At 55.5% G+C, this 14,416-nt stretch overlaps 1 protein-coding gene across 1 annotated transcript; it reads left to right on the forward strand.

Annotated features, from left to right (window-relative positions):
• Positions 1-1,847: 1,847 nt before the first annotated feature.
• Positions 1,848-11,798, forward strand: Opn4 (opsin 4). The gene is made up of 11 exons (XM_012516915.2): positions 1,848-1,860; positions 3,439-3,605; positions 4,778-4,923; positions 5,955-6,088; positions 6,432-6,635; positions 6,999-7,170; positions 7,363-7,518; positions 8,153-8,260; positions 9,101-9,284; positions 10,405-10,539; positions 11,760-11,798. Exons 1-11 carry the CDS (start codon positions 1,848-1,850, stop codon positions 11,796-11,798), a joined length of 1,458 nt encoding a protein of 485 aa, XP_012372369.2.
• Positions 11,799-14,416: the final 2,618 nt, after the last annotated feature.

Here is a 14,416-nt window from a genome sequence, read left to right on the forward strand (position 1 = left end):
AAAGGCTTTTAGGTGTTTCCTACAGGAATTCTGGGGCCCAGAGGGCCTATGAGTGAAAGCAACGTTAGGGGTCCTATTGGCAGTGTCCATGATGGGTGCTTCACTTCAGTCTCCCAAAGTGGGGCCCCTGCTGGGCTGTCCCTAATGCCTGCCTGTTCTAGCACTATGGTGCAAGTGATGCCCAGGCTGCCTGTGCCCCTGGGGTGAGGGGCCTGGAAAGCTTTTTCCACCTCCAGCTGCACCTCCAAAGTGTGAAGAGCACTGAGCTGTGGCCCTGGCCACCCGGCACCACTGTGCACACTCAGCCCTGGTCCCCCTGGTATGGAGACCAGGACAAGTGTGATGGCCATGATGCCAAGACTGGGCTGAATGGAGGCTGGCATAGGCTGATCCAGGGGCACCACACAGGCCAGCCAGGAGGGAGCTGGCACCATTGTTCCCAGAGCTTGGGCCACCCCTGCCAGTGTAGCCTAGGCCTGGGGCAGGGTGGCAAAACATGAGAGTGTTGCAGGCAGCCGAGATAGATTGGAATATTATAGACAGTCGAACAGGGCCAGGCCCTTGAAGGAGATAACACAGAAGACAAGATACCTTACAACTGTGGGAGGGACAGATGCTCCTGCTGTGAGCCAGACCTAAAGACCAAAGATCAAACAAATGCCGACCTCCCTAAAGATTGGCATCTGAGATTGATCATCACCCTGAGGGAACCAGAAGAATCATTAATCCAACTACTACTGGATGGCTACCTGATAAAGTCCTGTTCTACGTTCATGCCCGCTTGCTACATGACTCACTTCCCCATTTGGTCCTGGACTTAATCAATTTTACCTGAGCAATGGTGCTTGTAATCTCATTGACCATAGGTTTGTCCCACCTCATGCCCAACTAAGCGAGTTCCTATGTTCTCTACCACCTTAGACCTGCCTCACCACAGGGTTTTACTCTATAAAATCCCTGAAAGAGACAGTTTCCTGGGGACAACCATTCGGGCCCCCCTCCTGTCCCTCTCTCAGACAGGAGCTTTCTTTCCCACAATAAATATATTCTGCTCATAACCTCCATTTGTTCCTAAAATTTATTCTTTGGTTTTAGAGAGCACGAACTCGTCCAGATCAGGTTGGGAGATCATTTTTCCCCTCTGTCATTTGGAGGTTCCCTGTATCATTTGGAGGTCACCCACCTGAGGTCAGTTTTTCTCCCTATATCAAGAGCACCCTTCAGAGGCAACCCCACCATCTATTGCTACAGAGCCAGACTCTGCTCCCTGCTACCACACCACTCTAACCCTCACCAGGCTTCTGCATGAACCAGGAAGCTGTGTGTGTGTATGTGTGTGTGTGTGTGTGTGTGTGTGTGTGTGTGATCCCTGCTCAACAGGGACCTCTCCTTGCCACACTCTGTAGCACAACCCCACTCCTGGAAATCTGGAGCTATCTTCCTCCTGTAGTCCTTTCTGCCTCCAGTGTTGGAGTGCATCCTACTGTCACTGACCTCTGGGTAGCCTCAGGGTCCCCTTCTACCACTGTCACCATCTCCTGAATCCCTGGGAGGAGCCTGGCATGGGGATCAGCTACCTGAGTCAGGGAAGGCCATATTTCCAGCAAGCTAAGGTGACATGGAAGTGGCCACTCCTTAGACCACATTTAGGGGAGCAGGGACCTAGCATGGGTTGATTATCTTTATTCTTTTTTTCTTGAGATAGCGTCTTGCTATGTAGCCCAGGTTGGTCTCAAACCTTTAGCCACCCTTCTGCCTCAGCCTCTTGAGTGCTGGGATCACAGCCATGTGCCGCCACATCTGGCAGAGGTGTTGATTTTCCTGATGCAATGCTTATTCCCCTGGGCATGGTTCACACAGGTGAGCAGACAAACCCATATGCAGCCAGAGGAAATGAACACAGTCAGGTGACATTGCCATCAGTGAACCCCCAGTGAGTACTCCTAGAAGTGGGGAGGAGATGTGAGCAGCCTGGGCCTAGGACAGTGCCCTCAATGATCTTGACCAGGCACTGCTGAGACTAATGAGGAATGGGGAGGTTTGGGGAGCCCAGGCTGGGTGATCTGTGATCTGCCCCCTCCCTTCCCCTGTGGCTCTGAGTGCAAGACACTTAGTCTCAAGCGCTGTCAGCTGGTGCAGTTGAACACCTCCCGTCAGTTGGAGCCTTACCCAGACCACCTGGAGCCTGAGTTTGGTGCTCAGCATCCCCAACCACAGTTGTGATGAGTACGGTTAGAGCGGGAGCAGCTGACCCAGGGCGGTGGTGCACACCTGTAGTCCCAGCAGTCTGGGAGGCTGAGGCAGGAGGATTGCAAGTTCCAGGGACTGGCTTGGGCAACTTAGGGTAATCTTGTCTCAAAATAAAAAAATGGTCTGGGAATGCAGCTCAGTGGTAGAGCACCCCTGGGTTCCATCCCCAGTGCCAGGGGTTAAAAAAAAAATAGCTCATGGAGAAAAGAGGCCTGGTAGGTAGGCGTTCCCTGGCTGGCAGGTGGGCCAGGGCACACACCTGATGCTAATCTCCAGTAGTGGGATACTTTTCTATTCTCCTCAGGAAGAAAGACTACTCCTTCCTGGGGCCTCTTGCTGATTGCCAAGCTCATAGCAATGAAAGCAAACATCCCTAATGCGAGCTTCACCCCTCCTTGGAGTCAGATGTGGCTCACAGCCAGGACAGCACAGGTGTCATGGCCATCAGGGGCAGCTGTTGATGCTGCTTCAGGGGGAGGGCAGGCCCCAGGCAGGGAGCGGCTGTCCCAGGGGGTGGGTCCTGGAGGGAACTGATCCTCATTGCCTTTGGGGGCTGCTGGGTGTCAGCCCTGGAGAAAATGTGCTGTCTAGGGAGCTGTGGGCTCTGAAGACCAAGTGGAGGGTGCCCAGTCCTTGGGCCAGAGTAGAGATGCTGCTCTGGGACCCTCTGTGCTTTGTGTAGCCCTGGCTGGCCTGGAGCTCACAGTGATCCTCTTCCCCCGCATAGGAGCTCCTGAGCGGCCCACTCTTCTGATGAGCCCAGGACAGCCTGCAGAACTTCGTTAGAAGCAGGACAAAAGCCTACGTCTGGTGCCAGGACGTGGGCCCGGCCACATCCCTGTGCGGCACACACGCACATGCACACGTACTCTCATGTACACAGTCCTGCTGCCATCTGTGGACTCCCAGGGACCAGCGTCTGGGGAGCCAGCCACAAGGAGTGACTGCGCATGGGCGGCCCTCAGCGCCTCTCTTTAAGGGTGGGAGGCACCAGGCTGAGAGGGGACCTGACTGTGACATGCAGCCCTTCGCGCTTGGCCACACACCAAGCAGACGCTGGCCCCAAGCACAGCTGCAGTTGGATCCGCACAGGATGCAGGAGCTGGTGGTCGGTGTCCAGCCTGGAAGCCAGAGAACTGGGGGCCTGGAAAACTGAAGCCCTTAACCCCTTGGCATCCCTGTGTGCAGGAACAAGGACTACCAGCTTCAGAATAAATCCACCTTCCAGGCCACAAGTCCTGAAGTGCCCAGCCCAGGAGCCCACCTTCATGGCCACCCCATTGGCACCTGGCAGTGGGGACAGCGCCCCAATCAACCTCTCCAAGCTGGACCAGCTCCCACTGGGCAGCCCCACGGTAAGGCTGGGAATGCGGGTACAAAACCCTCTCTCCCACTTCCAGCTGCTGCTCTGACAGTGACAGAAAAGGCCTGAGCTCTGTGATGGCATCTCAGGCCATCCCCAGAACACACTGAGTAAACTGAGGCAGCCCTTCCAGGAACTGTTATAGCCTGCCCTTGGCTTGATACCCTCTGGCAAGCATGGCCAGGGCTCTGGATTTATGCAGGTCAGAGTGGGGCTCTGGGAAGGACTGAACCCAGACCCAGGCGCTGGGCCAGGAGCCAGGTGGGAGATGTGTTTTAATCCCTTGGCACTAACCGCACAGGGCAATGCCTTCCCTATGCTGTCCATGGGAAGCCATGAGACAGGACCAAAAAGTTATTACAATAAAAGACATCGTGATGAGCTCCTCTCAAAATCCTCCCCTGGCTTTGAAAACACTCATCTCATTGTTCTTGTTACTTCGTTTTCTTTTCTTTGTTTGGAGACAGGGTCTCACTATGTAGCTCAGCTTGACCTTGAACTAGAGGAGCTCCTCTTGCCTCAGCCTCCCAAATGCTGGAATTACAGGCATGCTCCACCATGCCTGGCTCTTTTTTCTTTCTTTTTTTTTTTTTTTTGTTTTGATTTCTTTTGTATTCTTTTCTTTTTCAGTACTGGGGATTGAACTCAGGACCTTGCACTTGCCAGGCAAGTGCTTATTCTACTGAGCTATCTCCCCAGCCCTTGTTTTGTTTTCATCTTGCCACTTTCTGAAGCAGGTCCAGAAAGTTGTTTTTCTAGAATGTCTTTAGCTGCACAGTCATGACTGCTTCAATGTCCTGACTCCACTCAAAACCTTGACCTTTCATGGTAATTTTGATTTTCAGGAAGAACTGAAAGTTGTACAGTGCCAGATCCAGTGAGGAAGGTGGATGGACTCACGGTCATGTTTCTATAAACCTGTCTTTTTGTTGAATGGTGCGTGGCCATGGCACTCAATGTATTTTTTATCACACCTTGTAAAGACATTTTGACTTTCAGAAGACCAAATTTCCATTCTGCTTGGTCACCAGCTAACTAGGTGGGCAGGTGGCTTTACCATTTGTGCCTCAGTCACCCACCTGACTCCGGCAGCCCTGAGCCTTCCTTTTCAGGGACCCTGGAAGGTGACAGCGGGTGATGAGCTGCCCACTTCTCTCTCTGCAGAAAGCCGGGGCTCAGGCTGCAGCCTGGGTCCCCTTCCCCACAGTTGATGTTCCGGCACATGCTCACTACGCTCTGGGCACAGTGATCCTGCTGGTGGGGCTCACTGGGATGCTGGGCAACCTGACAGTCATCTACACCTTCTGCAGGTGCCAGTTGGAGGGTGGGTGGGACATGGGGCTCTCAGGGTCGGGTGGGGAGGTAGGGCCAAGCCTGTATGGTCTCAGGCCTGGGGAATCTTGGATGGCATATATCAATCAGGCCTGGGCCCATGCTCTGCAGAAGCCAGGGACCATGGGGACCCTTGGGTTTCTGCCCCAGTAAGCATGCTGCTTCCACTTTGAAGAGCAGTCCTGGGTACCTGGGTCATAAGTCTCATTGGTGGACTCCCTGACCTACTTGGTCCTCTGGCCACTGATGGCTGAGATAGGCAGGTGACACTGTGAGCCAGACTGAGGGACCACCATTTCCCAGCTCCTCTGCCACCTAACATCACCAAGCATGTTACTGTCCTCTTGATTTCACTCCTGTGCTCTCCTCTATGAGTTGGGTGGGGATTTCTCAGGTCCTGCATATGCCTTGCCTGGCTGTGCCACTCCCTGGGCTTTGTGACCAGAGCAAGTTATTTGTGCATGAGGGCCTTGGTGTCCCCATATGAAAAATGTGAATACCTCTTTCAGGGGAGACCCAGAGAGACAAGGTTTGCAAAGGTGGCTGCTTGTGTTCACAAACATCAGCTCCTCCACCCTTTGTCACTGCCAGGATAAAGGCTATAAGATAGCTTTGCTGCACAGGGCTGGGCCCAGCAGGAGCTTGGAAGGAGGGGACAGTGGTGGAGATGAGCAGGAGGCAGACAGGGGATGCTCTGAGGAGCCTGTGGCTGGAGAGGTCTGCCCAAGCAAAGTGTGCCAGAAGGGGTGGCATTCAGAGAGACACCACTCTCTGCTTTGTTCCCAGGGGAGTACCTGCTAGACAGAGGAGGGTGGCGGTCAGCTCTGCCCTTCCTGTCCACATGCACACATGTGCATATGGGGCATGTGCAGTGCAGGTGTATGTGTGGTGCACTTCCATGGGTGAACACATGCAAAGCCTTTGTGCATAAACATGCAGATGTGTGGCATGTGGATGCTGGGCTCTGAAGTATGAGGACGCACCCTTGACTGCCTGCTGATCCTCTCAGGAGCAGAGGCCTGAGGACCCCGGCCAACATGTTCATTATCAACCTCGCGGTCAGCGACTTCCTCATGTCCTTCACCCAAGCCCCCGTCTTCTTCACCAGCAGCCTCTACAAGCGGTGGCTCTTTGGAGAGGCAGGTGGGCATCCAGGGTTCCCTCCTGCTTCAGGGAGGAGATGGGAGTTGGCAGGGATGCCCCCCAGTGTGGGTGGCCCAAATGAAGCAGGGCCTCCCTAGGCACAGGGTAGTTAGCCACTGCTCCCCATGCATGAGGGAGGGAGGAGGGCAGACTGGGTTTGGCCCGGAGGCTCTGCAGCCTCACCCTGATGTGGAGCAGGTGGAGTGCAGAGGGCTGGGCCTGTTCTCCTGAGAGTCAGGGGAGGAGGCAGGGAAGGGGGCATCTCCTTCCAACCCAGACCTCACTTGCTCTTGGAACCCCGATGGGCTCCCCTGCAAGAGCTTGGGTAACACTCTGCCCACAGGCTGCGAGTTCTACGCCTTCTGCGGAGCTCTCTTTGGCATCACTTCCATGATCACCCTGACGGCCATCACCCTAGACCGCTATCTGGTTATCACACGCCCACTGGCCACCATCGGGATGGCATCCAAGAGGCAGACAGCGCTTGTTCTGCTGGGTGTCTGGCTCTATGCCCTGGCCTGGAGTCTGCCGCCCTTCTTTGGCTGGAGTAAGTGGGTTGCTGACATTGGGAGGGGTGGTAGGTGAACTTGGGCCAGGCCAGTAGTGGGAACTAGGGGTGCCCTGAGCCTCAAATCATATGTACATTTACGGGTCCATTGCTAGGAGCAGGAGAAATAGGGTGCTCCATTAGGGCCCAGAGTCACCTAGGTAGCCTGTGGCCCAATAGAAGAGTGTCAGGTAACCTAAGGTGACAGGTATGTGGTATGACCAGCTTACATGGGCCAGACTGGGAAGTGGCTGGGCCAGCCCCGTATCTTGGAGCCTCTGCATGAACTCCTCCATGAAGCCCCCATAAATCAGAAGCCATGAGCAGGGCCAACAAGAAGGCTGAGAGCTGTTCCCTATCCAGGCGCCTATGTGCCCGAGGGGCTGCTGACCTCCTGCTCCTGGGACTACATGACCTTCACGCCCTCCGTGCGTGCCTACACCATGCTGCTTTTCTGCTTTGTGTTCTTCCTGCCACTGCTCATCATAATTTACTGTTACATCTTCATCTTCAAGGCTATCCGGGAGACAGGCCGGTGAGTGTCCAGATGGGAATGGGCTACCACCTGCTGGGCACCCCAAGCTGCAGGATGTGCTGAGTACCTGGCACCTTTTATCATGGTGAGGGGGCAGCAAGGCTCTGTTCTGGAAAGGATGTCCCCTCCTTAGTGTCCCCAGGGACAGCCACTGAAGCCCTTATTGCAACCTGAGAAACCCTACCACCCCAGGGCCTTTGAGAGCTGTGGGAAGTCCCCAAGGCAGCGGCGGCAGTGGCAGCGGTTGCGCAATGAGTGGAAGATGGCCAAGATTGCGCTGCTGGTCATCCTCCTCTTCGTCCTTTCCTGGGCACCCTACTCTACTGTGGCCCTGGTGGCCTTTGCTGGGTGAGCATGTGCCCTGGGGTGGGGGCAGAAGCCTACTCATGGAGGCTGCAGGGGATGCTCTGAGGATGCTCTGGGCCACCCCCAGATCTGGGCTCCTTGGGGACATGAAGTGGTCCTTGAAGTTCCAGTCTCTTGCCTGGGCCCTGGCACAAAGGGGAGCACTGCTCACCTAGCGGTGGGTACCTAAGAGCTACCCTCTGCAGTGACAACTGGGGGCTTTGCCAGCTGCTGCAGTGTGGACGAAGACTGGACTTCACAAGCACTTTGCCAGAGCCCTAAATCTTGGAGGTGTGTGGGCACCAACCTGGTCTAGGACCACTGTGGGTCAGGTGTCTCTGAGGCAGCCAGGGATTGGTGGCATTGTGCATGGGTGCTTAGAAAGAACGCACAGAGGTCCAAGGTCAATGGGGGGACACCAGGAGGCACAGTGGGACCTGGAGACCCTCCCTAAACCTGCAGTCTTCCCCCCAGAATTCCACCCTCCACCACCCCCAGATTCCCTCCCCCCACCTCAGCCCCAAATTCTCCCTGGCATTCCCAAGGTCTGCAGTAGGCCAGTGGCTCAGAGGGCTGCTGCGCTGGGTCAGAGTTTGAGTCTCGGGGAGGGTTTGAGAGTCGTGCCTCCTCTGTCTAGGTATGCACATGTCCTGACACCCTACATGAACTCAGTGCCAGCTGTCATTGCCAAGGCCTCTGCCATTCACAACCCCATCATTTATGCCATCACCCACCCCAAGTACAGGTACAGCCCCCTTCAAGCCTCTGGCACCCTCCCCTGGGCCCTATGGAGAGGGTGGAGCTTGCATTTGCCGGGTTTTTTGGCTCCATGGGGGTCTGAGAGTGTGTGGCTCTCTTTGAAGGGCTATCAGGGCTTCTGGAAGAGTCCTAATCTAATTTTGAGTCGCCAAGGTAAGTCCCAAGGCAGCCAGGGTCTCTCTAATCAGCCATTGTTCCCTGTAAAAACAAACCTCCAAGTCCCTGGTGTCCTAGAAAGACCCAGCAGGAACACAGGACCCAGCTTCCAGGCTCTGGCAGGTCTGGGGCAGTTGTGGCTACTTTGTGCTTAGCTGATAAGAATCCCAGCAGGCGCTTCTCCTGTGGGGCCACTTTTGCCTGATGGTGCCTGTCACTTACCACCCTCCCAAAGGCAGCTGTAAGGCTCAGCCAGTCCAGCCTAGAGGACTCAGGGTGTCTCTAGTTCCCTCTCAACTCCTGAGCTGCTCTCTCCCCATTCCCACTGCTGGGCTTTGTCTCTATGCCAGCAACCCTGAAAGCCCACCAGCATGCTGCCCCTGGGCTGTGTATTTCTTTCTTTCTTTTTTTTTATTTTAAATGTTTCTTTTTTTTTTTTTTTTTAATTTTATTTATTTATGGGTATGTGTGTGGGGGGCCAGCTCAGCCCACCAGGGGGCGGGGCTGGCTGGCATGTGGTGCTGGGGGATTGAACCGTGGTCCCTGTGCTTTTGCTAAGCTTGTTCCAAGTAGGTGCTTCAGACCACTGAGCCATCTCACCAGCCCCTGGGCTGTGTATTTCTGTCCACACTTCTGTCTGTTGGCTCTAATCAAATGTGGGGCCCTGCAGGGTGGCCATTGCACAGCACCTGCCGTGCCTGGGGGTGCTGCTGGGTGTGTCAGGCCAGAGAAGCCGCCCTTCCCTCAGTTACCGATCCACACACCGCTCCACACTGAGCAGTCTCCAGGCCTCCGACCTCAGCTGGATCTCAGGACACAGGCGCCAGGAGTCCCTGGGCTCCGAGAGTGAGATGGTAAGGACATAGGGTGCATGCCAACTGGCCCCTGGCCACGCCTTACTCAACCTGCCCCAAGTCCCTTGGCCCCTCCAACTTCCTGTGTCCACCTCTAGCTTCTGGTGGGTCCACTCTGAGCTTGGGTCTTCCAGCTCCAGGTCACCTTTTTCTGTGCCAACATGGTGTTTAGAGGCAGAGGTGAAAAAAGATGAACATTTCTGGCCCTAACGGGCATCCAGAAATGAGGTGAGAGCCAGCACAGGCCCTGTGGCCCTGAGCATCAAGCCACAAGCCCATAGGAGCCCTAGAAAGCAGGCTGAAGAGCAGGAGGGGTCCAGCTCAGCTGATCCAGGCACCTCCAGGGCCTCCATGGCCTCTGCAGTTGGTGTCAGCCCTGGGTGACCTCAGCACCCCAGGGCCTAGATCAGTGGCCCCAGGAGCAGCCTCTGCACCCTGGCTCTTGTGTCACAGCTGGCCCCCTCCTTCCTACTGCTTCACTGCAGACAGACTAGATAGTGGAGTCCTTCCTTGATGCGTTCTGGGGGTGGGTGAGCAGGGTCCCTTTCCTCAACTTCTAGAGTGAGAATTGAGGAGAAAACCTCATCTGTTTTGTTTCGTTTTGTTTTCTTGAGATAGTCTCCCTATGTAGCTCATGTTGACCCTGAACTTAGAGATCCTCCTTCTTTAACCTCTCAAGTATTGGGATTAAAGTGTGTGCCATCACACCCAGCTAATACACATCGCTCTGTGTGTGTGTGTGTGTGTGTGTGTGTGTGGTGATAGAGATGGAACTCAGGGTCTCACACTTGCTCAGCAAGCACTGAGCTACACCTCCAGTTCTCTCATCTGCTAATAGAACCTAGACCCTCCAGAAGACCACTTCTTCACCTCAAACTTAAATACCCACATGTGGGCTGGTTGTGTGTGTACACACACACACACACACACACACACACGCAATGCTGCCCCAGCAGGCATCGCTTGCTGGATTTGGTGACTATAACCTGGAGTGAGATATTCTAAGCCTCCCACCTGAATGCCTATAGGATACCAGAGAAGGGCTTGTGGTGGGGGCTGGGGTTGTGGGGACTGCCACAGGCCACCTCACACCTCACTAGAGCTCTCCTGCCTCCCTCAGGGCTGGACTGACACTGAGGCATGGGGGACAGCCCAGCAAGCCAGTGGACTGTCCCCTTGTGATCTGGGCCTGGAGGATGGAGAAGCCAGGGCACCTCCCAGGGTCCAGGTATGGGAAGCTGAGACTCCAAGAAAGGTGATTGGTCCAGTCTCCTGCCAATTTATAAAGGGAGGGCATGGGGCCTTCACCATGGGCTTGTGTGGTGGGCTGTCCAGGACTCACAGGTCCTTGCACCTCTCACCTTGCCCCTTTGCTGCCTGGGGTTGGCTGGGACCATTCTTGGGTATGCCCGCATGATGTGCAGAGCGTGTATATGAGTGTGTGTTTGTGGAGGTTTGTGATTGGAAGCAACAGAATATAACATGAGCGTGCGTGTGACCATGTGTCTGGCAGACACCCTGTTACTGTGATGCTCCAGGACACATGACAGATTGTGCCCCACATGTCTGTCTTGTGCTGAGTGTGTGCCTATGTGTGGGTGTTGCAGCCCTCTATGTATGACCACAGGGCTGGACGACTCTGGGGGAGGGGCTGTGGGCCCAGGACACCCTGTGATGTCACCGGAACACTTGTGGCTATTAAAAGAAGGTCAGCTGTCAGACCAAGTGCCCATGGAACGGAATCTCGATGGTGATTAGAGAAGCCGAGTTCTGGAACGCTGGAGATGCCGTATGCCCAGGCCCCAGGCTCCAGGCTCCCACCCTGCTGACAGCTCCCCCATCCTCTGCTTACCCCACACACAGCAGCCCTGGCTGGCAACCAGGCACCCTGGGGCTTCCCCAGCCAGCCGGAGCCATAGCTGCATCCTGCTTTTCCTGCCCCAATCTGCTTCCTAAGCATCCAAGAAGACAGAAGGGGAGTCCCTGTCTCCCCCAACATTCCTGGCTCCGGCACCACTCCCCATCCTGGGGCCTGAACTCTGCACAGCCACAGGGGCCAGGGCAGAAGCCTGGAAATGACCCTAGGCTGTGACCCCCTGGAAGACAATGATGAATGTTATGCTGTCCACCCTGGTGCCAGGACAGCTTGTGGCACAGTAGGGCCCTTCCATGGGGTCTGGGCAGGGCTTGTTGGACCAAGCTAGCCTACAGGGAAAAGCTTTGGAGGAAGCTGGTGGCACAGAGGGGACAAAGAGAGGCTGCTGGAGTTCACAAAGTACACAGGAACAAGAGAGACAGCTGGAGAGGGTGGGCATGGTCCCTGAGTGCAGGAGCCTGGGGACATCAGGCTCAGACTCCTTTGAGATTTGGTTCCCAACCTGCACAGCCTCTGCATGTATCTCTGTCACCTAAATGCCAAGGGTTCCAGGGATCTATGTGCTCCTGGGTACACAGACATGTGCTGTTTGTTTTCAGACCAAGGGACAGCTCCCAAGCCTGGACCCACAGATGTAGGACACCAGCTGGTGTCCCACCCACCCTTCCACCTGCAACCCACCTGGCTCCCCACATCCCCCAGCCCCACTAGCCTGCAGGCTTTGTCACCCATGCTGCATCCCACCTCACACCATAGAAGCCTTGCTCATATGACCTACACCTTTGGTCCCAGATCTGCAGCCTTCTGCCACCAACAGCCGCTACTTCTGCAAACAGTGGCTCCCAGGAACACACCTGGAGCATGCCAGTGGCCCAGGGCAGCGACAGTGTTGCACTTCTCACAGGACACTCCCTCCTGGTGTGCTGACCCCACTTCAGCCAGCCATAGTGGCCCACACTTGCATGCACACTGAATGCTGTAGATACCAATCTGCACCCATACTGAGCCCTGGGGTTTGCCCCATTGTCAGTGATCTAAGTTCACCCTGAGCTGGGCAGCTGTGACGGGATAGGAAATAAAAAGTAGAGATGCCTTCTGCCAATGTGATGTCGATCTTGGGGCTGAATTGGCCTCAGTGCCTGCAACATATCTGTCTTCCTCTCCTCAGTTCCAGCCTTGGGTCTCATGCTCCTGAAGGCCTATCATTAAATGTGAGGGTATAGTGTAATAGGGGAACAAGACCAAGTGTGGCCCAGCCCTACTCCTCAGGGAGTTCTGAGCTCCACCTACACGGGGGCACCAGCTGCTCTCTAGCTGGCTTGGGCTTGCTCATGGGGAAGGAGAGGGAGGGAGGCTGGCCTTTGCCTTTAAGGATATCTGGGCCACTCCTATCTTTCCTGAGAGGCCAAAGACAGCCTGCTGCTCAGGCTCCAGTGACAGTAGCAGCCTTTATCAGCTCCCCCATGGGTTGGCTCTTTCCTGTCCCATAGTGGTAGCACCTTGCTCCCGAGCTGGGCAGAGTGGAGACCCCTACAGTAAGATGGCCTGGGGCTTTAAGGGGCACATGGCAAGAGATGGGAGAAGGATGGGGTGCTGGCCTCCTGGCTGTGACAGGTGGGGCTTCGTGACATAGGGCAGAGGAGGCAGTGACATGACGTGTGGGAAAGAACACAGGTCCCCGCCTGGCTCCTTCCCTTTTCTATTTTTGTGACTACGGGCAAAGGACCAAGCAGCTCAGGAGCACGGGCACCCTACATGCATGTCATGTGTGCCAGGCCCTGTATGAGTCTAGGGTCCTGGCCAAGCCCTGCTCAGCTTCCTCCTCCCAGGAGACAGTCTGCACTTTGATCTCAGTGCAGCTCCCATGGAGCCTGTGGTCTCTCATGGGGCACCGTGGCCCAGAGCCCACACTGGCAGGAGTCCTGAGGGACCATGGGCTGAACGTGAGCTTCCCCTCCACCCTGTGCCCAGGCAGCCAAGAGGATGGTGGCTTCACCCCCCTTGCCATTCCTGCACAAAGGGCACGGGCCTGGCGCGAACATGGGCAGCTGCAGCTTTCCATGCTACTGTCAAGTTTTCCAGGGCACAAATGAGACAGGAGAGCCAGGAATTACTGGCCAGGGACCAGAGCATTGGGTGGCGGAGCCCTGGACTTGCCTTCAGACCCTGTGCCTGGCCACATAGGGGCCCTGCACCCTGAGCCCTCCAGGAACTCCAGGAGGCTCTGGAGCAGTTGGGACCCCTTCCTCTGTCAAGAGTCCCGTGGAATGACCCAGGCTCCAGGGTGGCCAGAATGGCCTGTGCCTACTCCCTGTGTGACCTTGGAGGAGCCATTTAACCTCTCTGAGACTTGGCTTCCACTGGCCAAGGTGGCACCCCTCTGGACCCAGGGATTATAGTGTGAAGGGCCCCACGCTGAGCTAGACCATCTCCAGAAGTCCTGCTATGTGATTTTGGGGGCCATATTGAGATTTAAACCCAGTACCTTCAAAATGGATTACATCCTCAGTGCATTTATTTATTTAGCATTGAATAAAATGGGGTTGAATCCAGACCTCCTCCTAGGCGAGTGCTTTAACAGCGAGCCATTTCCCAGTGCGCACGCACATGTGTGTGTGCGTGCGTGCGTGTGTGCGTGTGTGTATTTGGAGGCAAGTCTCACTATGTAGTTCAGGCTGACCTTGAACTCACCATGTACCTCAGGCGGGCCTCAAATTCTTGGCTAGCCTCCTGCCTCAGCTTCCCAAGAACTGAGGTTAATGATCCACCATGATAGGCCCATGTTACTTTTTATTTTGAGACAGGCTGTTGTTATACTGCCAAAGCTGGGCTTGGACTTGTGATGCTCCTGCCTCAGCATCCCAGAAGATACATGGTCATTTTTATGGCTACACAACCAGGGATCAATCAACAGTCTCCTGAGCTGAAGCTTTTCCTAGACTCACTGGAGGCTGAGCTCAATCTGATCAACACTCAGCTCACAGTCCTGCCTGGGGCACACAGAGCAGCAAGAGCCCTGTCCACAAGAGCTCAGCCCTCAGCCTCCTGCAGCAGAGCAGGGTATTGGGGTGTAGGGACTCTGTAGAGGACAGAGGTAGGCCAGAGCATTATGCTTACCTGGCCAGGCCTCCCTGCCTGCCTGGGGTGCTGGACACCCCTCCCCAGGGGCTATATTAGCCGGGTGAGTCACGGTGGCCGGCCAGGCACGCGGGCGGGCGGGCACAGTGTAGGGTTACAGTCCATTTATGGGTGCAGC

Source organism: Octodon degus, unplaced genomic scaffold (genome assembly GCF_000260255.1).
Source record: "Octodon degus isolate 3935 unplaced genomic scaffold, OctDeg1.0 scaffold00132, whole genome shotgun sequence".
NCBI classification, from domain to species: Eukaryota; Metazoa; Chordata; class Mammalia; order Rodentia; family Octodontidae; genus Octodon; species Octodon degus.

Bases quoted from the DNA above. Each gene is read 5' to 3' on its own strand.
- Opn4 (XM_012516915.2), top strand. The intron at 7,171-7,362 runs GTGAGTGTCCAG...CTACCACCCCAG, and splicing joins GCTATCCGGGAGACAGGCCG to GGCCTTTGAGAGCTGTGGGA. The intron at 7,519-8,152 runs GTGAGCATGTGC...TCCTCTGTCTAG, and splicing joins GCCCTGGTGGCCTTTGCTGG to GTATGCACATGTCCTGACAC.